We start from the raw sequence: 27412 nt of genomic DNA on the forward strand, positions 1-27412 counted from the left end.
CGTGGAATCTGTGGAATATCGACGTAATTGCCTTCACACAACATTCGCCTTTGGATTACAAACATCTCGCATTAATTAACCTGCGCATTTGAACTGAACTTTCTTACATACCATCGTAAGACTGTAGCACTTACCACCTAAGCTTGAAGAAGTTTGGGGTTTTATATACTTACACCTATATATGCATAACACCATTAACTCTTGATTTACCTGGTTTAAGTTACTATATGATGAAGTTACTAATAAAACAGTGTTTTGTTAACAGCAAAACCAGACTCCAGTTGTGTCCTGTTGCTGCTGATACTTTTACAGGGTGGCGTGTAAGTGACACACCTGTGTGACCTATTAACCTACTAACCCGTATGTCTTTGGAGGAAACCAGAGCACCCAGTGGAAATCCATGTGGTCACAAGGAGAACATGCAAACTCCTTAAGGAACCCTGTTGTTGGCTCTGTAAAGTGATGCGTTAACCTCTATGTTATTGTGCCAAATGGGAAGAAATATTTTTCACCAGTGAATGCTTGGAATTTTCTATTCAAGAGGGCCACAGGCAAAGGAAGATTATTGTATATTCAAGGGATTAAGGAATATGAGTTTGGACAACAGAGGTAAAAGATAAACCATTATCTTATTGAATGGTGGAAATATTTCTACACCTGTTTGGATTTATGTTCTTATCTTCATACATTTCTCTAAAAGCCCCAGATGTGCAATATAATTGATCCACAAACAACTTAGAATTAGGAACAAGTTTATGAACGATCATCAGTTTGAAATATTAACGGTTCCCCTCTGTACTGATGCTGCCCTAACTTGCTGAGAAAATCTAGCATTCTGTTTTAACTGCAATTGTCAGCCCGCAGCATTCTGTGACTGTATAAAAATGGAAAAAAGATAATTAAAAATTGGCCTCTCAATCATCATCGTCATTCCGTGCCATATCATATGACATGATTGATCATGGGCTCCATGACCATGATTGTTCTTGGCAAATTTTTCCACAGAAGTGAAGTGGTTTGCCATTGCCTTCTTCTGGGCAGTGTCTTTACAGGACAGGTGACCCCATCCAATATCAATACTCTTCAGAGATTGTCTGTCTGGTGTCAGTGGTCGCATAACCAGGACTTGTGATATGCACCAGCTGCTCATAGGACCATCCACCACCTGCTCCCATGGCTTCACATGACCCTGATCGGGGAGGAGGGGGCTGAGCAGGTGCTACATCTTGCCCAAGGGTGACCTGCAGGCTAGTGGAGGGAAGAAGCGCCTTACACCTCCTTTGGTACAGACGTATCTCCACCCTGCCAGCCGAGATCCTCCCAATGAACTTTTTTTTAAAATCCAGTCATCAACAATAGTTTTAGCTTGAAATTAAACCCAAACATTAAAGTAACATGATTTTGTTAGCCAGCCAGCTTCTGAGCATTGTTCACAAACCAGTTACTGAGGTAGACGATTGTGCTTTTTAAACATACATTGATCAATCAAGTTCAAATTCAAGATAAATTTATACTGTATACATGCGGTATACACCGGATGAAACAATGTTCCTCCAGACCAAGGTGCACTGCACAGTACATGTAACTGACACTCACACACAACACATAAAGTAATATTACCACAATTACATTAAATAATAAGGTACATTTGCAACACAAGTTAAAAAGTAAACAGTATTATGCTACTGGCACTTCATAAGGGATGAGACCTGGGTGTTGGCAGGGAGTTCGGTAGTTTTATGGACTGGGGAAAGAAGCGGTTTCCCTTCCTAACACTCCTTGTGCTAATGCTGTGGTACCTCCTGCCTGATGGTGGGGGTGTCAGAGATTGTGGGATGGATGGGAGGGATCATTGACAATACTAGGCACCATGTGTACGTTGAACTCCTGATAAATACTTCTGATGGGTGGAAGAGAGACTCCCCATGATCCTCCCAGCAGTCCTCACAACCCTTTGTAGGGAATTGTGGTCCGATGCAAGGATATCTTAACAGTGGAAAGGAATAGCTAAACACATTTGAAATAACAATTTCCACTGGGTTCTAAACTAGAAACATTCACAAGCCCTGCATGTGCATTCCCTGACAGCCTGAATAAAATCTCACAAAATCTCACATTTCTGGCCACCGAGCATTTTGAAATTAGATTCTTCTTCAAGGCTGCATTGCTATGCTTGGTAAAAATTATACTTGTTTGCTCCGATAACACCCAGCAACTACTAGGATTTCAAAGCTGAGTGATCAGGTTACTTCGCTGACTGCTGAATTTATTACCACTGAGTTTAATTTTGAAATTAGGGCCTCAAACAATAATGTATCTTTATACAATCCTGTGTGAAGCCTTTCAAGCCAGATCTGTTCAACCTTTCATAAGGAAACTCACACTCTTGCTCAATAACCCTACAAGGTGCTTAAAACTCATGTTGGGATTCTAGGTTGTTTTTTCGCTAGGAGGATGCCAAAAAAGATATTTCCTTGCCTCCAATTTGCAAAGATGGTCAAAGAAAGAAGCATTTTAAATTATATAGAACTTCACCAAATAGCTCTTACCAAATGATCTTCCATGGGTTTTTTTGGTGCAAGGGGAGGGGGTTTGGGGGGGGTCGATGTTCTTGTTACATTTTGTGTGGGGGAATGGTATTTGGGGAACAATGTTCTTGTTATATTTTGTGTGGGTGAGGGGCATTTGTGGTCAATGTTCTGGTTGTGTTTCATGCGGGGGAGGGGATTTTGGGGTTGCCGTTCTTGCGTTCCACATGGGAGAGGGGGTTTGGGGTTGTTGCTGCGTTTCGTGCGGGGGGTATTTGGGGGGGTCAATGTTCTTATTGTATTTCGTGCAGGAAAGGGGGATTTGGGGGGGTCGATGTTCTTATTGCATTATGTGTGGGGGAGGGGGGTTTGGGATTGATGTTCTGATTGTGTATCATGTGGGTGAGGGGTATTTGGGATCAATGTGCTGGTTATGTTTCGTGCAGGGGACGGAGTTTGGAGGGGGGGGGGTTTGATGATCATATTGCTGCTCTTTTCCTGGTGCAGAGGGGTGGGTTTGATCTTTCTCTTTCAACAACTTCCATGGTTTTTCTTTGTTTCGTGTGTATCTGAAGATGAATCTCAGAATTGTATACTGATAATAAATGAACCTTCGAACTTTGATCTGTATGGATGGATGGCATCCAAAACAAAAAATCTTATAATGTACCTCGGTACAGGGGACAATAATGACCAAATGAACAACTCTTCAGACATTGGGATCTACTCAGCTCCTTAAATGTACTGTACATTAACTCTCAAACTAGGCTGCCTAAGAGTTTTGCACAGTGCTGTATTTGTCAATGTGGAGCAGAGAGCGAGTTGTAAATCTGGCAGGAACAAAAGATGTTGGGAATGACCAGGGTACAGCACTGTGGGAGAGGTGGGGGACAGGTGGCAGAGAAGGAGTGCCAGGGGCGGTGTGGGGCACTGCTGCAGACACAGCCAGTCCTGAGACGAGAGGCAATGTTAGTTGATTGCAAACAATTGGTTTATTGATCATTATAGAATGTCTCTCTGATGCTTTCAGCCCCCTCCCCTCTCTCTTCCCCTTTTTCCAACCATGATTCCCCTCTCCCTGCCCCCTTCCCACTCTCAGTCCACAATAGAGACCCACATCAGAATCAGGTTTATCATCACTCACACGTTATGAAATTTGTTTTTTTTTGTGGCAGCAGTACAGTGCAATACATAAAATTACTGCAGTGCTGTGCAAAAGTCTTAGGCACCCTAACTATATATCCCTAAGATTTATGCACTGTAGTCTGTGTGTGTGTGTGTGTGTGTGTGTGCGTGTGTGTGTGTGTGTGTGTGTGTGTGTGTGAGAGTGTGTGTGTGAGTGAGTGAGTGTGTGTGAGTGAGTGTGTGTGTGTGAGTGTGTGTGTGTGTGTGAGTGTGTGTGTGTGTGTGTGTGTGTGTGTGTGTGAGTGAGTGAGTGTGTGTGTGTATACACACACAGCTAGTACTACAGTGCACAGTGCAATATATAAAAGACTGAAACCATAAGAACTATAAGTTACAATAATAAATGAACCTATATTTATTATTGTAACTTCTAGTTTTTTATGTTTATCACTGCCACAAAGCAACACATTTCACAGTATATGTCAGTGATAATAAACCTGATTCTGATTTTAACCAAGTTTCTCTTATATGTTTATTAACTATCCATAAACCTCCCATCACCGACAAACTCTAGAGGCAAATCTCTTTGGAAAACTTCTGAGCTTAGTGGCAGGTAACGTTGCTCAGAAACTTTGGACCATCAAGTTAATGAAGTCGCATCATCTTAAAGGGTGGGTGGGGGGGTTGCGGTTTGGAATAAGCAGAGACAGAATATATTAGGAAGACACTTTGCTTGGGGCCGTGTGTTTCTAATGTTTCTTTTGCATGCTTCCACTTCCTGAGTCTAGAATTGCTTTATTTAGAATTGATTGACAAAAGCTCCAATTCTCATGGAGTGGCTTGGCCTGAAACATCCACTCTTTATTCCTTCCCATAGATGCTGCCTGACCTGCTGAGTTCCTCCTGTATTTTGTGCTTATTACTCTGGATTTCCAGCATCTGCAGAATCTCATATATTTATGGTTTTAAGTGCTCTTTTTTGTACAATTTTGTCACAATTTATGTAATTTTTTTCTTGAATGTGTGCATCTTTGGACAGATGGGGCTCGTCAGCCATGGTTGGCAGCTCACTTAAGAGAAGGAAAACTCTGATCTCAAATCTCCGCTGCCTGCAGCTATACCCACTGATGGGGAAGGCTTCAGGAGTAAACGTTGAGTGGAAAATCTGGAGCAAGGCAATCCTACATTGAGTTCACATCTGAAATATGAATGCATGCTCTTTTTAAGTGGTGACTGGATAGCGCAGTGCTATTATAGCTTGGGGCATCGGAGTTCAAAATTCAATTCTGGCGCAGTCAGTAAGGTGTTTAGATATTCTCCTGTAACCACGTGGGTTTCCTCTGGGTGCTCTGGTTTCCTCCCAAAGTCCAAAGACATACCAATTAGTAGGTTAATTGGTCATTGTACATTGTCCTGTAATTAGGCTAGAGTTAAATTTATTTATTTTGAGATACAGCACGGAACAGGTACTTGTGACTCACTGAGCATCCCACCTATTTAGCCCTAGCTTTACTGCAGGGCAATTTACAATGACCAATTAACCTACTAAGCGTGTGTCTTTGGACTGTGGGAGGAAACAAGAGCACCCAGTCGAAACCCAGGCGCACACGGGAAACAATGTACAAAGTTGCTTACAGAGGACACTGGAATTGAACTCTGAACTCCAGTGCTCTGAGCTGTATTAGCACTGCACTAAGCAAAATCTCCACTTCAAAATGGCATGCATTCATGTTTCAGGATTTCCAATTAACACTTCAGACACCCAAAATGAACATTCACTCAGCATTGTCTGGTTTTCCAGTTAACTGCAGTTCACAGCTCTCAGAACGCTGCATTTAAAATTTAATCTACAGTCCATATTCAGACCTGAAGACTGGTGGCTGAGGTTAGTTGCTGAAGTTGATAGTTAATATTTTGTTGTATGTCCTAAGCCTAAAAACACCCTAACAAAGGGTCTCAGGGCCCAGATGCAAGATTTTGACCTGAAATAACACCAGTTCCTTTTCTGCCACAGGTGCTGCTTGACCTGCTGAGTTCCTCTCCACCAGATTGTTTGTTTATTTATTGAGACACAGCGCAGAATATGCCCTTCTGGGTCTTTGAGCCGCACCGCCCATCAACACCGTGTTTTAATTTTAGCCTAATCACAAGACAATTTACAATATCCAGTTAACCTACCAACTGGTATGCCTTTTGACTGTGTGAGGAAACCAGAACACCTGGAGGAAACTTGCACGGTCATGGGGAGAACATACAGTGTTTGTTGTGAGACGGTTAATTAGATTGGCTTTTACCATCTGCTTTAGATACAGGTGGGTCAAATAAGCAACTGTCACAAAACGCTTCAGGGGCAGGCAAGAGTGCGGGCTAATTCTCCTCAGAGTTGCGCCTTTCAGTCGAGTGTTTTGCAATTCCCAATTGAGAAAGAGGCACTAGTGGATATCAGACATTCCTGTAGACCTAAGATCTTCTCTTGTCAGATGGCAACTCTTCAAATGAAGCAAGAAAGCAATGAATTCTGTGGAACGTACAGCCGTGTAAACAAGAATTTTGATCGGCATCTTTACCTTGGCCTTTATAGTAAAGTTACTGTTGCATGACAAGAGAAAAATCATTGGGGCATGAGCGTTTCTTTTTCACTGTTCTTGCTTCAAGGCAATGGCTCCCAACCTGATTGGCAGCCTATGCTCTAAGTGAATTAATATGTCAAGTTAACTTTTCCCCCATCACTGAAGGTGTAAAATAAATCAGTGGCTAGAATTCTTGGTGCTAACTCCACCATGGATGGTCCCAAACCTGGCTTGAGAATGGGGCTAGAAACGCCACCGCATCAAAACCCAGAGCTACAGAAGCTCCAAAGACCTCACCCCTGGGAGAGGAAGGATCTTTGCCTAGAAGACATATGAAGTCACGTGGTGAAAGCTGCAAGCCCGTGGATGAGACAGGGCCAATCAAGCTTCGGAACAGAGTCCAAGCAAACAACACCCAGTGCCGTGACCGTGAAGCTGACACCAAGAAGATGTACTACAGCTGGGGACAACATGAAAGACTGGCTCAGGACAGAGGACTCTGGCAAGCTGCTGTCAACCTTTGCCCCAGCAAGGTGATCGGCTTAACAGTAACAACATTTCCTGGTGCTTGCCATCGCCATGGTATTTAAGAAGATGGCACCACAGTGCCAGTGATCAATGATCAGGGTTCAATCCCCAGCACTGTTTGTAAGGAGGTCACACGTTTGCGTGGCTTCCTCCAAGTTCTCCAATTTCCTCCCACGTTACAAAGACCTACAGGTTAGAGTTAGTAAGCTGTGGGCACATTGATGCTGAAAGCCGAGTGACACATGTGCTGCACACAGCACATCCTCACACGGTGTTGGTCGTTGATGCCAATGATGCATTTCACTGTATGTTTCAATGTTTTGATATACAGTACTGTGTAAATGTCTTGGGGATATACAGTGCTGATTAAAAAGTATTCATCTCCCCCCTTGGAAGTTTTCATGTTTTATTGTAATACAACATTGAATCACAGTGCATTTAATTTGGCTTTTTTGACACTGGTCAGCAGAATTAGACTCTTTTGTCTACAAAGTGCTGTAAAGCAATAAAACTTGAAAACTACCAAAGGGGGTGAGTACTTCTCATAGACACTGTATATATAGATAGGGTGCCTAAGACTTTTGCACAGTACTATAGTAATTTTATGTATTACGCTGTACTGCTGCCAAAAAAAACCCAAATTTCATGCCATATGTGAGTGATGATAAACCTGATTCTGATATAGGTTTTTATTGTGGACTGAGAGTGGGAAGGGGGCAGGGAGAGGGGAGTCATGGTTGGGAAAAGGAGAAGGGGAAGGGAAAGGGGAGGAAGCAGGGAACACCGGAGAGACATTCTGTAATGATCAATAAACCAACTGTCTACAATCAAATGACTCTGCCTGGTGTCTCAGGGCTGGGTGTGTCTGCACCAATGCAACCTCTCACCTCTGGCACTCCTTCTCTGCTATCCCTCCGGCGGTGCTCTACCTTCGCCATTCCCCACATCCTTTGCTCCCAGCAGATTTACAAATGCACTCTCCATTCCACATTGGCAAATAGAGTACTGTGCAAAATTCCTACACACCCTAGCTATATATATGTACCCAAGAATTTTGCACAGTACTGTAGCCTTGTGAAAGTGGAGACACATTAGACAAGGTTTACTCGGTTCTGCTGTGGCTTTGTGTCTGTGCATAGACTCTCTTAGATGGACTTCAGTTCTGAACACTGTTAGTGTTTATTGTTTGCAGAGTTCTTTTATTTCCTCTCTGCACATTGGGTGCTTGACAGTCTTTTTTCTTAATGGGTTATTTTTGGGGTTTCTTTGTTTTGCGGTTGCCTGTAAGGAAACGAATCTCAAAGTTGTATAATGCATACATGCTTTGATAATAAATGGACTTTGAACATTTAAGTCATTTGGGCAGAAACATAGATAGGAAAGGTTTAGAGGTAGACAACTTGGTCAGCAAGGACAAGTTGGCCAGAAAGATTCCATACTATATAACTCTACAACTCAAGGCACCTTCAGTCTCAGATTCCCATGGGCAAATTTGTTCTGTGGAACACACACAAAATGCTGGAGGAACTCAACAGGCCAGGCAGCATGTAGGAAAAGAGTACAGTTGACGTTTCAGGCCAAAACCTTCCGGCAGGACTGGAGAACAAAAGCTGAGGAGTAGATTTAAAAGGTGGGGGGAGGGGAGAGAGAAGCACAAGGTGATAGGTGAAATCTGGAGGGGGAAGAATAAAGTTGTGCTTCTCTCTCCTCCCAACCCCCACCCTTTTAAATAAACCTCAGGAGGAAATGTTTGGCTGTTTGCTTTCTTACTGGCCATTACGCCGCTGGCGTTTAGGGCAGCAATGAAGATCCTCCATCTCTGTCTGTACAGAAGGATTCTCCATTGCTGTTTCTGTAACAATTGCTTTTTCCCAGTCAGGGTTGTTAGCCCTGAGCTAAAGCCTCAAACCTGGAGGACCAGTAGACCACTCTTAGTCTGGCCTCTACTCTTTGACCTGTTTGGCATGGGTGACCCTACCAAGAGCCAAAGCATAAATTCTGCTCTCCAGCCAACATAGCTCTCCAGGTCACTGAGGTACGCAATCCTCCAAACCCTACGACAAGACAGTGGTCTCTTGGAGGTTGGCTGTTTGCTGTATTGGAATTAATCAAAGGGGAACATCAGGCACTTTAACTCAGCAGTGTCACAGTGAAGATGTGTCACTGTGATTAAAGGGTTAACTGCTGCTCTCCAATTTCTCTCAAGCTGCCAAAGACACCTGGTATGGGTGTGTTAATTTAGGGGAAAAAAATGACGTTAATCAAAACTATAGATCAACGGGCCTATTTAGCACTGATTCTGGGGAAGGGTAGGGCTGGGCAAAAAAAAACGTCAAGATCTTCTTGATGGATTCATTGTTAACCAACCTGACTAAGGTGGATTACTTGTTGTTCAACCTGTCTCAGGACACTTTTGTACTCGTGCAGTCTGATGCTTTGCATACTTCACCCTGCAAGGCAGATTTTAAAAAAAATTTGTAGAGACTTAGTTTGTGTACCTGTGAGCCCATAAGACCTGAATAACCCACAAAGAAAAATTCCTGAGGTTTACTCAGTAATCGTGCAACCACAAACTGCTTCTCAGACCACACTAACTCTTCAATAACTCATGGTTTATGAGTGGCCAAAATAAGCAAATTAGTTTGAACCCTTGTCCCTCCAAGAGGACCACAATCTTGTCGTAGGGTTTGGAGGCTTGCGTGCCTCAATGACTGGAGAGCTATGTTGGCTGGAGTCAGGGCTTCGTGCTTTGGCTCTTGGTAGGGTCACCAATGCTAGACAGGTCAAAGGGTAGAGACCAGACTAAGAGTGGTCCACCAGTCCTCTGGGTTCAGGGGTTCAGCTCAGGGCTAACAACCACAATTGGTCAAAACAAATTGTTACGGAAACAGCAATGAAGAATCCTTTTACATCTGTGTGCAGTGGTGTGGATAGACAGAGATGGAGGACCTTTGTTGCTGCCCAAAATGCCAGTGGCATGATAGGTAATGTCAGTACCAAACTAAGATGGGGAAGAAATAACCGCATGTGCTTAAAGCAAGCGTGAAGGATGGTTGTGCACAAGACTGGACCATGCTACAACTAATACAAGTTAAAAGTGCGAAGTACAAAATAAATTTAATATCAAAGTTCGTATATGGCACTATATACAATGCTGTGATTTGTTTTCTTGCAGGCATTCACAGTAAATCCAAGAACTGCAATAAAACCAATACAAGACCACACCCAAAGGATCTGTAGCACCACAAAAAGAAAAACAGAGTTAACGTTTCAGTTCAAAAATCCTTCGTCAGAACTGAGAAACAGAGAAAGCAGTTTAATTCTAAGTTGCAGAGAGAAACAGGGGTGGATAAAACAAGGTGATAAACTCCCATTAGACAATCAGTGAGCCACTTTATTAGATGCCTCCTATACCTAATCAAGTCACCACTGAGTGTATGTTCGTGGTTTTCTGCTGCTCTATCCCATCCACTTCAAGGTTTGAAGTGTTGTGCGTTCAGAGATGCTCTTCTGCACAGCACTGTTGTAATGTCTGGTTATCTGAGTTACTGTCACCTTGAACCAGTCTGGCCATTCTCCTCTGAACTCTCTCCTTAACACGGCATTTTCATCCACAGAGCTGCTGCTTGCTGGATGGCTCTGTAAACTCCAGAGACTATTGTGTGTAAAAATTCCAGGACATCTGCAGTTTCTGAGTTACGCAAACCACCCTGTCTGGCACCAATAATCATTCCCAGTCAAAGTCACTTCAATCACATTTCTTTCCCATTCTGATGTTTGGTCTGAACGTCATCTGAACTTCTTGAGCATGTCTGCATGATTTTATGCATTGAGTTCCTGCCACATGATTGGTTGATTAGATATTTGCACTAATAAAGGTACCTAATTAGTGTACCTAATAAAGCAGCCACTGAGTTAAAGTCAAAAGAGAGGAGGAAATATAGTTGAGACATCTATACTTACTGCCCTTATACCTGCAGGCTTTTAGGGCCGCAATGAAGATCTTCCATATCTGCTGGGGGTGTTGACACTACAAATCAACACAGCTCTCTCAATATACTTCCTTCCATCCTGCTTCCAAATTCCCCCTCCGATGATGAGAATTTGCAGAGAGGTGTCTCTGAGAGGTCTTACACTGCTTTACGCACTCAGAATGTGTTTATTTTGTTGTGTTTCCATTTCACTCTTTCAGGCAATAGAGATTTAAAGATGAAAGATTAGTATGAAAAGTGGCGTCACAAGTAGATAGGGTAGTAAAGAGAGCTTTTGGTACATTGGCCTTTATAAATCAAAGTATTGAGTATAAGAGTTGGAATGTTATGGTGAGGTTGGATAAGGCATTGGTGAGGCTGAATTTGGAGTACTGTGTGCAGTTTTGGTCACCGAATTACAGGAAGGATATTAATAAGGTTGAAAGAGTGCAGAGAAGGTTTACAAGGATGTTGCCGGGACTTGAGAAACTGAGTTACAAAGAAAGGTTGAATAGGTTAGGACTTTATTCCCTGGAGTGTAGAAGAATGAGGGGAGATTTGATAGAGTTATATAAAATTATGATGGGTATAGATACAGAGTGAATGCAAGCAGGCTTTTTCTACTGAAGCTAGGGGAGAAAGAAAACCAGAGAACATGGGTTAAGGGTGAAGGGGGAAAAGTTTAAAGGGAACATGGGGGGGGGGGGTCGTCTTCATACAGAGAGTAGAATGAGCTGCCAGATGAAGAGGTAAATGCGAGCTCACTTTTAACATCTAGGAAAAACTTGGACAGGTACATGGATGAGAGGTGTATGGAGAGATATGGTCCAGGTGCAGGTCAGTGGGACTAGGCAGAAAAATGGATCGGCACAGCCAAGAAGGGCCAAAAGGCCTGTTTCTGTGCTGTAATGTTCTATGGTTCTGTGCGCTGCACCTGCCCATACACCTCCTCCCTCACGGCCATTCAGGACCTCAAATAGTCCTTCTAGGTGAGGCAACACTTCTATCTGTGAATCTACTGGGGTCCATCTATGGTGTCCAGTGCTCCAGATGTGGCCTCCTCTATGTTGGTGAGACTGTTCGTAACTTGGGGGGCCACTTCATTGAGCAACTCCGCAACATCTGCCACAAGCAGGACATCCCAGTGGCCAAACATTTTTATTCCAATTCCCACTCACGTTCCAACATGATGCTCTGTGACCTCTTCTTGTGCCAAGGTGAAGCTACTCTTAGGGTGGAGGAGCAACACCTTATATTCTGTCTGGGTACCCTCGATTTCCCTTCCAGTAAACAAAATACACACCCGCCCCTACCCCCGCCTTCCTCTCTTTCCCGCTCTGACCTTTTACTTCTCTCCTGAGTATTATTTCCCCCTGGTCCTCACCTCCTTCTCTTTCTCCTATGGTCCTTTCACCTCTCCTATCAGATTCCTTCAAATTCCCCCACCCCTTCCTCTATTCACCACTCTTTCCTCTCCAACCCTTGACCTTTCCCACCCACCTGGCTTCAACCAACACATTCCGCTAGCTTCTTCCCCCTACCCCCAACCTTTTTATTCTGACACCATCCTCTTTCCTTCTCAGAAGAAGAGTCTCGGCTGTTTACTCTTTTCCATAGATGCTGCCTGACCTGCTGAGTTCCTCCAGCATTTTGTGTGTGTTGCGAAAGATTAGATTAGATTAGCTTTATTTGTCATATGTACATCAAAACACAGTGAAATGCGTTGTTCAATGCCCAAAATAATCTGAGTGTATGCTGGGTACAGCCCACAAGAGGGCATGCTATGCTGCAGCCCGGCGCCAACATAGCATGCCCACAACTTACTAACCCTAACTCAAATGTCATTTGGAAGAACAGACAAAGAGGGCAGGGAGGGTAAAAAACAGGGTTTGCAATTCCTGTGATTGTACACAGGATTGTCTCTGTGTAGTCTTGAAAAGAATGCCTCATGACTCAGTGGGAAATTGGCTGACCAATGTGAGATTAATACAAGTCACCCTCTTTCTCTTCGAATGGTGCAGATGTATGTACTCAGGTCGAATCCAAGGCAAGGAAAGGTCCAAAAGCCAGGATACTGCTTCCTGCCTTTTCTTGGGAGAAGGCAGTATCCATTCTACCTTTTAGTGAGTAGAACTGACATTGGAGTTCCAAGAATAGCTCTTTGTACACTGTGAAGAGCATTAAAACTCAGGAGAAAGTTTTGGCTCATAGATTAGAAACCGTTATTCCCTCCATTATCTCTGATGACCAAACAGGCTTTATTAAAAACCGTCTCCCTTTTTTTAACATTCGGCGTTTATTTAATATCTTATACTCACCTCCAACTGGGATTCCTGAATGTGTTATTTCCCTCGATGTGGAGAAAGCATTTGATCGTATAGAGTGGAACTACCTTTTTGCAGTCTTAGAAAAATTTGACCTCGGTCAAAGTTTCATCTCTTGGATCCAATTGCTGTACCTGTGTCCTACTGCTTCTGTTTTAACTAATTTTCAGAAATCCCAAGTATTTAATCTCAAACGTGGCACCCGTCAGGGATGCCCCTTAAGTCCCTTTCTCTTTGATTTGGCTATAGAACCTTTGGCGATAGAATTTCGAAATTGTCCTGAATTGACCGGGATTTGGAGAGGGGGTGTTGAGCATAAAGTTTCTCTTTATGCTGATGACTTATTACTCTTTCTCTCAAATCCGTCTACATCCTTACCTCTAATGTTTTCACTTCTTGACCAGTTTAGCCAGATCTCTGGCTATAAACTTAATTTACATAGGAGTGAACTTTTCCCAATTAATAAAGAAGCACAAGAACTAACATTTCGTGATCTCCCTTTTAAAGTAGTCCATAATCAATTTACTTATCTTGGAATTACAGTCACAAGGAAGTTTAAAGATCTCTTTCGTGAAAACTTTGCCAATCTTTCATATACTATAAAACAGAGTCTGGTACAATGGTCACCTCTATCTATGTCTTTGGTAGGTCGCATTAATGTTGTTAAAATGTATGTTCTCCCCAAATTTTTATACTTATTTCAATCTATCCCAATTTTTATTCCTAAATCTTTTTTTTGATTCCTTAGACTCTATTATTTTGTCATATCTGTGGAAGAATAAGCGCTCTAGAATTAATAAAATCCATCTCCAAAAATCTAAAAAAGAGGGTGGCATGGCTTTACTTAACTTTCGTTTATATTATTGGGCAGCTAATATACGTTGTGCTACCTTTTGGTCTTTCTTCCACGGCCAATCCGAGTGCCCTAATTGGGTGGCAATGGAGTTGAGCTCCACTAAAGAATTATCTATCTCTGCACTTCTTGGCTCTGCATTCCCTAGTAGTCTGTCCAGATCAATAGCTAATCCTCTTGTTAGACACACTTTGCGTATATGGGCTCAGTTTAGGAAATGCTATGGTTTCCGTGGGTTTTCCGTTTCCAGCCCTGTCGCACATAATCACCTTTTTTTACCTACTACGTACGATTCAGCATTCCATGTTTGGTATAGGAAGGGCATTAGACATTTTGAAGATCTTTTCATTGATAACCGCTTCGCTTCTTTTCAGCAGCTCTTTGTTAAGTTCAATCTGCCCAACGCTCATTTTTTCAGATATCTCCAAATCAGACACTTTATTGCTCCTTTAATTTCTAACTTTCCTGAAATGCCTGCGAAAAATGCTATGGACCTATTTCTTTCCATTAATCCACTAGGTAAAGGTTTAATATCAATTATTTGAGATAAATTAGCAGCCTTACGACGGGCCCCTGTGGATAAAATTAAAATGGCCTGGGAGCAGGATTTAAATACCTCCTTATCCGATGAGAGCTGGGACTCAGTTCTCAAATCGGTTAACTCAACCTCTCTTTGTGCTCGCCATTGCCTTTTACAGTTTAAGATTGTTTATAGAGCCCATATGTCTAAATCTAAACTATCTCGATTCTACCCTAACATTAGTCCGCTCTGTGATAAATGCAAGAGGGGCATGGCGTGGCCTCTCTCATCCATTTGTACTGGTTCTGTCCTAGCTTGGAGAAATTTTGGAAAGATGTCTTCACTACGTTATTGTGTATTCTGAATCAGCACTTAGAACCAACCCCCTTAATTGCTTTGTTCGGTTTTTGGGGCGAGACAGATTTACGTCTGGGTCCGACCAAATGCCGAATATTATCCTTTGCCTCTCTCCTGGCTAGACGCTTGATCCTCCTTAGATGGAGAGATGTTGCCCCGCCCACTCATGCGCAATGGCTTAATGACATTATGGCCTGCTTGGACCTCGAAAAAATTCATTATTCAGTTCTTAATTCGGATCTAAAGTTCCATAAGGTCTGGGGACCTTTTATCGAGTACTTTCATAACCTTCCTCTTGACTAGGGTTTTTTCTTTTTCTTTTCGGTCCCTTGCTTTCAGCTCCCTTTTTTTTTCTGGTAGTAGGCATTATTATCCTCTGTTGCTAAGTGTATTCACAGTCTGGGAGTTTGACTGTCCTGATTTATACTCTCTATATTGTGTTGTGGTTGGTCTGGAGTTGTTGTTGTTTTTTCTTGTGTTGTGGGGCTTGGGGAGGATACTAAGCTTACTTGTCTTCAATTTAGGTGTTTTTTTTGGTCAAATTCTCTTCCTTTGTAGCATATTGTCATTGTATGCTTAATTTTGCACTGTATTAATGTTCCTCATTGGGATTTGGGGTTTTTAATTTGTAAAATGTTTTGAAAAACTAATTAAAAAAAACTCAGGAGGCCGCCAGCCTCCTCAAGCCTACCCCACCACCCAAAACGATCTACGTAGGCCTTAATTTCACTTCTGTCCCAGACCCCCATAGCCCTTGATTCTTTGATCATGCACAGATTAACAGCCTGGACCTTAAAACATTTCTAATCATTAAACTTTCACAACTACTGGGGTCAAAAGTTCCAGAAATTCACCACCATCTGCAAAAAGCAATTTCAACACTTCCTACCCTCCCCGTATTTTGCAACCATGACCCCTTTGTTTATGAATTTCCCACTATTGCAAAAATCTCAACATCTATGCTCTCAAGCCCTATTAGCATCTCAGGTGTTTGAATAAGTCCATCTCTCATGATCTTAAGTTCCAAAGAGTACAACCCCCAATTGCCTAGGAGACAAATGCAAGGAGACAGTACACTATTAAGGGCAACAGTGCTGCTGAGCAGAGAGATCTTGGGATCCAAGTTCATAGCTCCTTGAAACTGGCTACACAGGTCGATAGGTGGTTAAGAAAGCATATGGAATGCTTGCTTTTATTAGTTGAGGCATTGATTTCAAAAGTCAAGAGGTTATGTTGTAACTTTATAAAACTCTGATTGGGCTACATCTGGAATATTGCATATAGTTCTGGTTGCCCCACAATAGGAAAGATGTTGAGGCTTTAGAGAGGGTGCAGAAGAGGTTTACCAGGGTGTTGCCTGGTTTAGAGAGTATGTGCTACCAGGAGAGTTTGGACAAACTTGGGCTATTTTCTTTGGAGTGGCAGAGACTGAGGGGAGATCTGATAGAGATTTATAAGGTTACGAGAGGCATAGATAGAGTGGACAGAGAGTATCTGAAGATTTCTGTGGATAATGAGGACCAAGACAAGGAACTGGGCAACAAACAATACTCAATGAAGCAAAACCCAGATCTTCTTATTAATTATCAGTATTGCCACAGAAGTTGATAGGATGGTTAAGAAGTCGTATAGTGTGTTGGCCTTCAGTAGTCGGGGGATTGAGTTCAAGAGCAGTGAGGTAATGTGGAGCCTCTAAAATATCTCTGGTTAGACCTAATTTGGATTTCCTGGAAGCAACCCATTTGAATTCTACTTCCTACTCTCACTCCGACATGTCTGTCCATGGCCTCCTCTACAGCCAGGATGAGGCCACACTCAGGTAGAAGGAACAACACCTTGTATTCCATCTGGGTAGCCTCCAACCTGATGGCATAAACATCGATTCCTTGAACATCCTGTAGTTGCCCCCCGTCCTCTCCTTCACCGTTCTCCATTCTTGTTTCTTGCTCAGACCTTCTCTTAGCTGCCCATCACTTCCCTGGTCTTCTAGCCTCTCCTATCAGATTCCCACTTCTCCAGCCTTTTATCTCTCTCACTAATCAACTTCCCAGCTCTTTACTTCATCCCTTCCCCCTTTTCCAGGTTCATCTATCACCTACCATCTCTAATGTCTTCCTCCCCTCCCCCCCCCACCATCTTATTCTGAATTCTTTCCCCTTTCCTTTCCAGTCCTGATGAAGGGTCTCGGCCCAAAATGGCGACCGTCTGCTCTTTACCATAGATACTGCCTGCCCAGCTGAGTTCCTCCAGCATTTTGTGTGTGTTGCCTTGGAGTATTGCATTCAGTTTTGGTCACCTCATTATAGGAAGGACATTGAAGCTTTAGAGAGGGCACAGAGGATATTTATCAAGATGCTGCCTGGATTTGAGAACAAGGCTTACGTGGAAAGGTTGAAAAAGCTCAGGTTTTCCTCTTTGAAGAGACGGAGGATGAGAGACGACTTGATAGAGATGTACAAGATGGTAAGAGGCGTAGATAGAGTGGACAGCCAGACGCTTTTTATCCAGGGTGGAAATGGCTGATATGGAAGTGCATAACTTTAAAATGTTTGGAAGAAAGCAAAGGGGAGATATCAACAGTAACACACAGCATACTGGAGGAACTCAGCAGATCAGGCAACATCTATAGAAAACAGTAAACAGTCAACGTTTCGGGCTGAGACATTTCTTCATAACTAAGAGGAAGGGGAAAGATGCCTGAATATAAATTGGAGGGGGGAGGGGGAAGGGGTGAGGGAAGAGGTTAGCTGGAAGGTGATAGGAGAGGCCAGGTGAGTGGGAAAGGTTACGGCCAGAGAGGAAAGAATCCTACCTGACCTGCTGAGTTCCTCCAACATTTTGGGTGTTGCTTTGGATTTCCAGCATCTGCAGATTTCCTTGTGTTAGTGAATTTAGGGGTAGTTTTTATTTATACAGAGAGTGGCAAGTGAGTGGGACACACTCTCAGGGTGGTAGTAGAGGCAGATACATTAGGGACATGTAAGAATTATCAGAGTGCATAATTCAACTACATACAACCTTGAGATTCATTTTCCTGTGAGGATACTCAGCAAATCTATATAACAGGATCAATGAAAGATCAACCTGAGTACAAAAGACAACAAACTGTGAAAATGCAGGGATAAAGAAATAGCAATAAATAACAAGAACATGAAATAATAAGATAAAGAGTCCTTAAAGTGAGATCAATGGTTGTGGGAACATCTCAATGGATGGGCAAGTGAGTGTAGTTATCCCCTTTTGTTCCTGAACCTGGGTGCTGTGCATCCCAAAGCTCTTGTACCTTCTATCTGATGGCACCAGCAAGACATGGCCTTGGTGATGGGGATCTCTGATGATGGATGCTAATGTGAGGCTCTTAGATAGACACATATATGAAAAATGGAGGGCCACGTGGGAGGAAAGGGTTAGACTGATCTTAGAGACTAAAGAGCTGATTATAGATTTCAGAAAGGATAAGACGAGGGAGCACAAACCGATCCTCACAGGGACCAGAAATGAAAAGAGTGAGCAATTTCAAGTCCCTTGGTGTCAACATCTCTGAAGATATATCTGGAGCCCAACATATCAATGCAGTTACAAAGAAGACAAGACAGCAGCTTGTTTTCCGACTGTCACTTGGAGTTTAAGGAGATTTTGGTAGGTCACCTAAAACACTGGAAAATTTCTACAGATGTACCATGGAGAGCATTCTAACTGGCTGCATCACCATCTGGTATGTGTTGGGGGGGGGGGGGGGTGCGTGGCTACTGCACAGGATCTAAGTAAGTTGAAGTGTGTTGTAAACTTAGTCAGGTCCATCATGGGCACTAGAATCCATAGTATCCAGGACATTTCAAGAAGCGGTGCCTCAAAAAGATGGCATCCATCACTAAGGAGCCTCATTACTCTTGTCTCATTGCTACCATGAGGGAGGAGGTACAGAAGCCTGAAGATACACACTCAACGATTCAGTTTCTTCCCCTTTGCCATCAGATTTCAGAATGGACACTAAACCCGTGAACACTACCTTACTACTTGTTATTTCAATTTTTGCACTGCTTATTTAACTATCATATATATTTACAGTAATTCACAATTTTTCCCAATTATTATGTATTACATTGTATTGCTGCCGCAAGACAACATTCTTCACAACATATGCTGATGATATTAAACCTGATTCTGATCCCCCCCTCATTCTTTGCCCATTCAGCTTCTTCCCCTCAGCCATCCGACTTCAGAATGGATACTGAACCTATGAACACTACCTCACTGCTTTTTTATTTCTGTTTTTACACTATTTTACTCTAACTATTTTATATATATGCGATAAGATTGTGGGCTGAAGTGTTGTGTATCACTCTATGACCTATGATCTATTCAATGTATAGAAATTATAGTTCAGAATGCAAGGTCACACAAATAATAACAGCTATAACTGGCGACCAGTAAAATGAATCATGACATTCCGATGATCTGTAAAACTATGAAGGTTAGTTTGTATGAAAGCCTTGGCTTTATTGAAACAAAATACTTCCAATCCAAAGCCATGTAAATGCACGTCTTACAGATGACTCACAGCAGTATTGCTGTTTGTTGGAATGTTAAGAATTGGCATTCTTACCTACTGCCCACATCACAGTGTCAAAGGACTCTCGCTCTTCTATGCTAGACTCCAGATTTTTCCACACGACCTGCAGCCTGCCGCTGCTCAGTTTTTCTATTTTGACAGGTGTGCACTTCCAATAGATTCGGGTACCATAAGACGTCATGTGATCTGTCACCAGGTGAGCCATTTGCTACATGAAGAGGGAAAACACGTTGTTCAACAGCATTGCTATTTTATATTAACATCATGTTTTATTTTCAACTTTACAGAGTCATTTACGAAGCTACTATTCAAATTTCTTCCTATTGCTACCTATGAATAAGTTCTTTAAGGTTGTTACAGCCGGGAGCTGGTAAAGGAAATAAGCTTCCAATACTTATTGAATGCTCCCAATGACATGCACCTCAATTAGCCTCTGACAACCAAGTCCAGCTCCTGGCCTTCACATGTGGCTTAGCTACTAAGCCTGGTGGAACTGTTTTTACTAATGGGAGAAGGGTAGAGGTGGTTACTGGCATCTAAAAAAAACAGTTGCTTTGGGCTGACGGAGATCAACAATTGTTGGCAGCTCATCTAGGAGAAAGAAATCTCGGATATTAAACTCTACATCACACACAAAACACTGGAGAAACTCAGCAGGCCAGGCAGCACCTATAGAAAAGAGTAAACCATAGAACACTACAGCACAGTACAGGCCCTTCAGCCCTCCATGTTGTGCCGACCCATATAAGCCTTAAAAAAAAGTACTAAACCCACACTACCCCATAACCCTCCATTTTTCTTTCATCCATGTACCTGTCCAAGAGACTCTTAAATACCCCTAATGTTTTAGCCTCCACCACCATTCCTGGCAAGTCATTCCAGGCACCCACAACCCTCTGTGTAAAAAACTTACCCCTGATGTCTCCCCTAAACTCCCCTCCCTTAATTTTGTACCTATGCCCTCTGGTGTTTGCTATTGGTGCCCTGGGAAACAGGTACTGACTATCCACCCTATCTATGCCTCTCATAATCTTGTAGACCTCTATCAAGTCCCCTCTCATTCTTCTATGTTTCAAAGAGAAATGTCCCAGCTAACCTTGCTTCATATGACTTGTTCTCCAATCCAGGCAACATCCTGATAAATCTCCTCTGCACCCTCTCCATAGCTTCCACATCCTTCTTATAATGAGGTGACCAGAATTGAACACAATACTGTAAGTGCGGTCTCACCAGAGATTTATAGAGTTGCAACATGACCTCTCTACTCTCGAACTCAATCCCCCTGTTAATGAAGCCTAGCATCCCATAGGCCTTCTTAACTACCCTACCAACCTGTTCAGCGACCTTGAGGGATGTATGGATTTGAACCCCAAGGTCCCTTTGTTCATCCACACTCTTAAGTAATTGACCATTAATCCTGTACTCAGTCTTCTGGTTTGTCACTGAAACAGTTGACATTTCAGGCTGAGACCCTTCATCGGGACTGGAAAGGAAGAAGAAATCAGAGTAACAGTCCTGATGAAGGGTTTCGGCCCAAAAAGTTGACTGTTTACTCTTTCCCATAGGTCAGTTGCTTGACCTGCTGAGTTCCTCCAGCATTCTGTGTGTGTTGCTTTGGATTTCCAGCATCTGCAGATTTTCTCATGTTTGATCTCAAACCTCCGCTGCCTTGCGGCTATACTCACTCACGTGGAAGGTTTCTAGAGTAAACCCCAAGGGAAAGGCACTCCTATGCTGAGTTCAACGCTGACTGGCAACTCTTGGAATGCTGCTGTGGCCAAACTATATCAGCCTCTGTTGTTCATTTTGGTTCATCAAGTGCATGGAGAGGGGGAACTTGCTACATGGGCAACAGCTTGCTCTCCATAATGTGCTGCCCTGGCTTGCATGTCTAGACAGTTAGAACGCAATATCCATGGTCGACCCTGACAGATGGGACGCTCTCATCACCCATAAATAAAACTTTGTTAGAGATGATAAACAATTTTTACCACCATCTATAAACACATGAGTTTCTGCAGATACTGGAAATCCAGAGCAACACACACAAAATGCTGGAGGAACTCAGCAGGTCAGGCAGCATCACGGGCCGAGACCCTTCTTCCAGACTGGAAAGGAAGGGGGAAGTTACCAGAATAAGAAGGTGTGGGGAGGGGAGGGATTACAAGCTGGCAGGTGATAGGTTAAGCCAGGAGAAGCCTCAAAGTTCAAAGTTGGAAGTCAATTTATTAACTAAGTATGCATATGTCACCATATACAACCCTGAGATTCATTTTTTTGTGGGCATACTCAATAAATCCAATAATGTACGTTGATAATAAATTTACTTTGAACTTTTAACCATAATAGAATCAATGAAGGACCGCACTAATGGGGTAAACATCCGATATGCAAAACACAACAAAATGTACAAATACAAAAAAAAGAAAAAAAGAATAATAATAAATAAGCAATAAATATCAAGAACATAAGGTGAAGAGTCCTTGAAAGTGAGTCCATGAACATCAATTTCTCCCCCTCCCCCTTTCTCTCTTTTTCCATTCCCCACTCTGGCCCCCTCTCACTGCTTCTCTTCTCCTCACCTGACCATCACCTCCCTCTGGTATTCCTCCTCCTTCCCTTTAAAGATTTAAAGTACATTTATTATCTAAGTATATGCAGTATACAACACTGAGATGTGTCTTCCCGCAGGCAGCCACAAAACAAAGAAACACCACGTAACAGTTTAAGAAAAACATCAAACCCCCACTGCAGAAAAAAAAGAGAACAAGTCACATAAATGACAAAAACAAGAGTGAAAAACACAGAATACGAAACACCAATCCCATCGAAAGAGTCCAGGGATATTCAGTGCAGCTCAGACCAACTCAACCCAGCCCCACATCTCACGCTGTCTCCAGGCTGCAGCGCCAGTCTGCCCCAACCAAAATCAAACAACATAGCAACTGAAAAAAGAGCTACCAGAAACCAGAGACACTTCACAACGTGATCCACAGAGTCTCATCCACACACCACCTTTGACCCAAGACTCTGGCAGCATCCTCCAGCAGCACTGGGGGAGGGAAGGCAAGGGGAGTGGAAAGGGAGGGAGAGAGGAGGGAGAGGGAGAGGGAGAGAGAGGTAGATAGATATTATTCAAACGCAGGGAGCTTACTCTGAGAGTTTCCTCTCATGGTCCACTCTCCTCTCTTCAGCCCTTTACCTTCTGTACCTCTCATCTCCCCGAAGAAAGTTCTCAAAGGCACTTTGGTAAATTAGTCATGCAACTCATCTCAATCTGTATATTTAGTAAGAATGTAAAGTGAGGTAACACTTCACCTGCAAATCTGCTGGGACTTGTCTATTGTATCCAGTGCTCCCAAAGTGGTCTCCTCTACGTTGGTGAGACCTGTCATAAATTGGAGGACTGCTTCATCAAGTACCTCTGCTCCATCCACCACAGGTGGGACTTCTTGGTGGCCAAACCTTTTAGTTCCGATTCCCATTCCAACATGTCGATCCATGGCCTCCTCTTGTGCCAAGCAAGATGAGGCCACCCTCAGGGTGGAAGAGCCAACACCTTATATTCCACCTGGGTAGCCTCCAACCTGATGGCATATTGCTTTCTCCTTCCAGAACAAATTACCAACCCCTCCTCGATACCCCACTCTGACTTTTAGTTCTCACCTGCCTATTACTTCCCTCTAGGTCCCCTCCTCCTTCTCTTTCTCCTATGGTCCACTCTGCTCTCCTATCAGATTCCCTCTTCTCTAGCCCTTTACCTTTCCCACCCACATGGCTTCACCTATCACTTTCCAGCCATCCTCCTTCCCCTCCCCCCACCTTTTTATTCTGCCCTGAAGACGGCTCTTGGTCTGAAACGTCAACTATCTATTTATTTCCACAGATGCTGTCTAACCTGCTGAGTTTCTCCAGCATTTTGTGAGCATTGTTTTGAACGTAAAGTAACGCTGTAGTTCAAAATAACAAAAAATTGAACATTCTTGATGGCTAATCATATATAAACATTCGGGTTATACCTGGTCAAATCCACGGAGAGGAATGCTTCGTATCATAAGTGAAGTATCCAAACCAAGCCCAGTCAGAAAGCCAGCACACTCCAGGGCCACATCTGGTGAAGCATTGTGCTAAGAATCCAAGTGTTATTGTAACATACTTTTGGACTTCGAAATAACATTCTGTTAAACGAGGAGACTGACCAAGTTTATCAGTGTAAAAATAAATTCAGCTTCTGGACAAGCATTTGTAAGACACTATGTTCTATTACACTCCCTTCTTAGGCCCTTATTGGTCAGGGTCGACCATGGATGTTGAGTCCTAGCTGTTTAGATACGCAAAGCGTGGGCAGTACAATATGGAGAGCAAGCTGTTGCCCATGTAGCAAGCTTCCTCTCTCTACACATCTGATGAACCCAAAGGAACGGCAGAGACTGTTACAGTTTGGCACCAGCAGCATCACAGGAGTTGCCAGTCAGTGTTGAACTCAAAGTAGGACTGCCCTAGGGACTCTAGTTCCAGATTTCTCCCCTCAGGGTTTACTCCCGAAGCCTTTCCCAGGAGTGGGTATAGCCACAAGGCGGCAGAGGTTTGGGATCAGAGTTTTCCTTCTCCTTGATAAGCTGCCAACCACGGCTGGTAAGCCCTATCTGCCCTAGTGCTCTTCCATTCATAGTATCTTCTCAAACCAATATACACGATGAATTGCAGGGCACGGGGAGTGTAATGGAACATAGGGACTTAGTAGTACAAGTGCATAGGTTGTCAAAGGCAGTATCACAGGTAGACAGCATGGTAAAAATAGGTTCAATTGTTCCATTCAATATCAGAGAATGTACACAGTACATAGCTTGTGCTTCTTACTCTTCACAGACATCCCCAAAACAGAAAACCCCCCAAAGAATGAAAGACAGGCAAAAGCGTTAGAACCTCAAAGCTCCCCTCCCCGTCCCACACACAAGCAGCAGCAAAGCATCAGCCCTACCCCCTCCACCTGCCTCAGTAAAACCACCCACCATGCAAACAATAGCAACACCCCCAGAGAGTCTATGATCTAGAGTCCATCAAAAATCACTGTTCACTCACCAGTTCAACATGCCACAGGCTCTCTCTCTCTTCCCCCCCCCCCACCCCCCACACTAACAAGGGTGTTTAAAAAGGTGTTCAGCAAGCATTCAGGGCATTGAGTAAGGAGGTTGGGACACTATGTTCCAGTTGAACAAGTAGTTGGTAAAGCAACACGTGGAATATCATGCACAATTTCGGTCATAATGTTGTAAGAAAGATGTGGTTAAACTGGAATGAGTGCTGATAAAATTTACCATGATGTTGGCAACACTACAGAACCTTTTAGAAATGTTTCAATTATAAGAGGTATAGATAACACCACTTTATTTATGCCTAAGATAAAGGTGTTGTTACCATCCAACTTACCTATGCCCCTCGTTGTAGGGAATTCCAAAACCTGCCAGCTTAAGTTCAAAGTCAGCAGGAAATGATTTAAAAGGGATCTGAGAGGTGACGCTTCAGATTATAACATCGAAACAGCAAGCTGTTGCTCTCCTCTCTCGCAGTGGAAGGAGTGATACTTCTCTCTCCCTCGTTAGTGAGAGAGTGACTCAATGGGATGACAAACTGTTGGGATAGACAATAGTGGTCTCTTTGGGGGTTTTGCCCACCGGCTGGTGGCGCAATGGCATCAGCGAAGGCTCCCGAGTTCAAATCCAAGTCGGGCCACCCCCAAGCATGCTTTTCATCCATGCTGGGTTGAGTGTCGAGCTAGCCACTTGGCCTCATTAAAAAAAAACAAGGGTTGAGTCAGGAACATTCATATCATGACCCGGTTAATCCGAAAGGAGACCAATCCTGACACCACGAGCCAGACAAGAATGGCTGACTGGTACAACACGTAAAAAAAAAGGGGTTTTGCCATTGTGCACATGGTGGGTGGGTGGGGGGGGGGGGTGCTGAAGCTTTCTGCTGGAACAAGCCAGGGGTGGGTTAATAAAATGCTGCTGCTGGTGCATGGGGGAGGGGGAATTTGGGGTTCTAACATTTTCTATCATTCATTCTTTATGTTTTTCTTTCTGGTGGATGTCTGTGAAGAGTAAGAATTTCAGGTTGTGGACTATACATTCTCTGATATTAAATGGAAATATTGAGAGTGGTGAGTTTTGGAACAAGCTGCCAGAGGAAGTGGTTGAGGCACGGAGAACAGCATTATTTAAGAAGCATTTGGATAGGTACATGATGAAAGGGGTGGGGACTAGAGGGATACGGGAAATTGAGACTGAGTGGACACTGAAGTAAGCCTGGACTCACTGAGCCGAAGGGCCTACATTGCTCTCTGACTCTATTCCAAAAGGATACAGCTTGCACCAATAACTAATCTGTAAAGAAAATAAAAGACAAAAATAAATGAATATATTTACTTATTTTTTGAAATACAATGTGGAACTGTCCCTTCAGGTCCCTTGAGCCACGCCGCCCAGCATCCCCTGATTTAATCAGCCTAATCACAGGACAATCTACAATGACCAATTAACCTACTAACCGGTACGTCTTTGGACTGAGGGAGGAAGCAGGAGCACCAGGAGGAAACCCACGTGGTCACAGGGAGAACATACAAACTCCTTACATGCAGCAGTGGGAACTTAACCCGGGTTGCTGGTGCTGTAAAGCGTTGTGCTAACCACCACGTGACTGTGCTGCCCTATTATCAGTATGCACAACAGATGCTGGAAATCTTTAAAGTTATTAACAAAATGCGTACAGTTCTGGGCAAAAGTCTTAGGCACATATATTTAACTGGGGTGCCTGAGAGTTTAGCACAGCACTGTAGTAATCTTATGCATTGTATTGCACCGCTACCAGAAAAAAAACAAATTTCATGCCATATGTGAGTGATGATAAACCTGATTCTGATCTGGGTCTCTACTGTGGACTGAGAGTGGGAAGGGGGCAGGGAGAGGGGGATCATGGTTGGGAAAAGGGGAGGGGAGAGGGGAGGGAATGGGAAGCACCAGAGAGATATTCTGTAATCATCAATAAAACAATTGTTTAGAATCAAATGTCCAATTGTTTGAAATCAAATTACCTTGCTTGGTAACATCTATACCCATGCCACCCCCTGCCCCCAGCACTTCTTCTCTGCAATCTGTCCCACACCCTCCCCTGACCTCCACCCTCGCCATTCCCAACATTCTTTACTCCCACCAGATTTACAAACTCACTCTCCACTCCACGTTCAGAAATACAGTACCATGCAGAAGGTGCACAGTACTGTATGTGTCACTATTTGCAAACCCAATATTCGTTTTCTTGTGGGAATACACAGTAAGTTCAAGGAACACAATTGGATCAATAAAAACTCGCACTCAAGAGTCATAAATGTAAAGGAACATGCACAAAAATGCTGAGGGAACTCAGAATAAAGACTTGATGTTTCAGACTGTTTATTCCTTTCCACGGATGTTACCTGACCTGCTGAGTTCCTCCAGCATTATGTGTATGTTATCAGTATGATTTTAAAAAAATAATTTCTTCAGTAACAGAAAGCAGATAGCGCTGGGGGGCATCCCGCAAGTGTCGCCATGCTTCCGGCATCAAGATAACACGCCGTTCTCACTAACGCTAACGGCATGGAGAGAATTAAATACTCCTTACAGACAGGAATCAAACCACAATCAGCAATCGTTGGTGCTGTAAAGCGATTGCGCTATCTGCTACGGATGCACAGCTGCAGTGAAAAGCTAACTTGCAGCAGCTTCACAGGCGTAGAGCATCGTGTAAGCAACATTCACAAGAAAAAGAGAAATTAAACATTTGTAGACAATTATTACAAGAAAGAACACAACTGCAATGAAAAAATTCAAAGTCCATTTTAGTGGTTAAAGTGGTCATAGTCAAGTTTATTGTCATTTAGCTATACACATGTCTATTGTCAAATGAGACCAGGGTGTAAAGCACAGTAGTACACATAACACACATACAGTACAATAACTTAAGAAAGTAGAATTAAATCCACAAATGAATTATGCATAAATTAAGCCCATAAATTAAAATTG

At 43.1% G+C, this 27412-nt stretch overlaps 1 protein-coding gene across 3 annotated transcripts in view; it reads right to left on the minus strand.

Moving 5' to 3' along the window:
• Positions 1–27412, minus strand: part of txnrd2.2 (thioredoxin reductase 2, tandem duplicate 2) — a 180647-nt gene that overhangs the window by 41730 nt on the left and 111505 nt on the right. For all 3 annotated transcript variants that reach the window (XM_073051874.1, XM_073051876.1, XM_073051877.1), the window contains 3 exons: positions 25716–25735; positions 23369–23460; positions 19383–19557 (listed from right to left, as the gene is read on the minus strand). In XM_073051874.1, coding sequence (XP_072907975.1) covers positions 19383–19557; positions 23369–23460; positions 25716–25735 — 287 coding nt within the window. The remainder of the gene's footprint in view (positions 1–19382; positions 19558–23368; positions 23461–25715; positions 25736–27412) is intronic.

The sequence above is a fragment of the Hemitrygon akajei genome, chromosome 7, assembly GCF_048418815.1.
Source record: "Hemitrygon akajei chromosome 7, sHemAka1.3, whole genome shotgun sequence".
Classification (NCBI taxonomy): Eukaryota; Metazoa; Chordata; class Chondrichthyes; order Myliobatiformes; family Dasyatidae; genus Hemitrygon; species Hemitrygon akajei.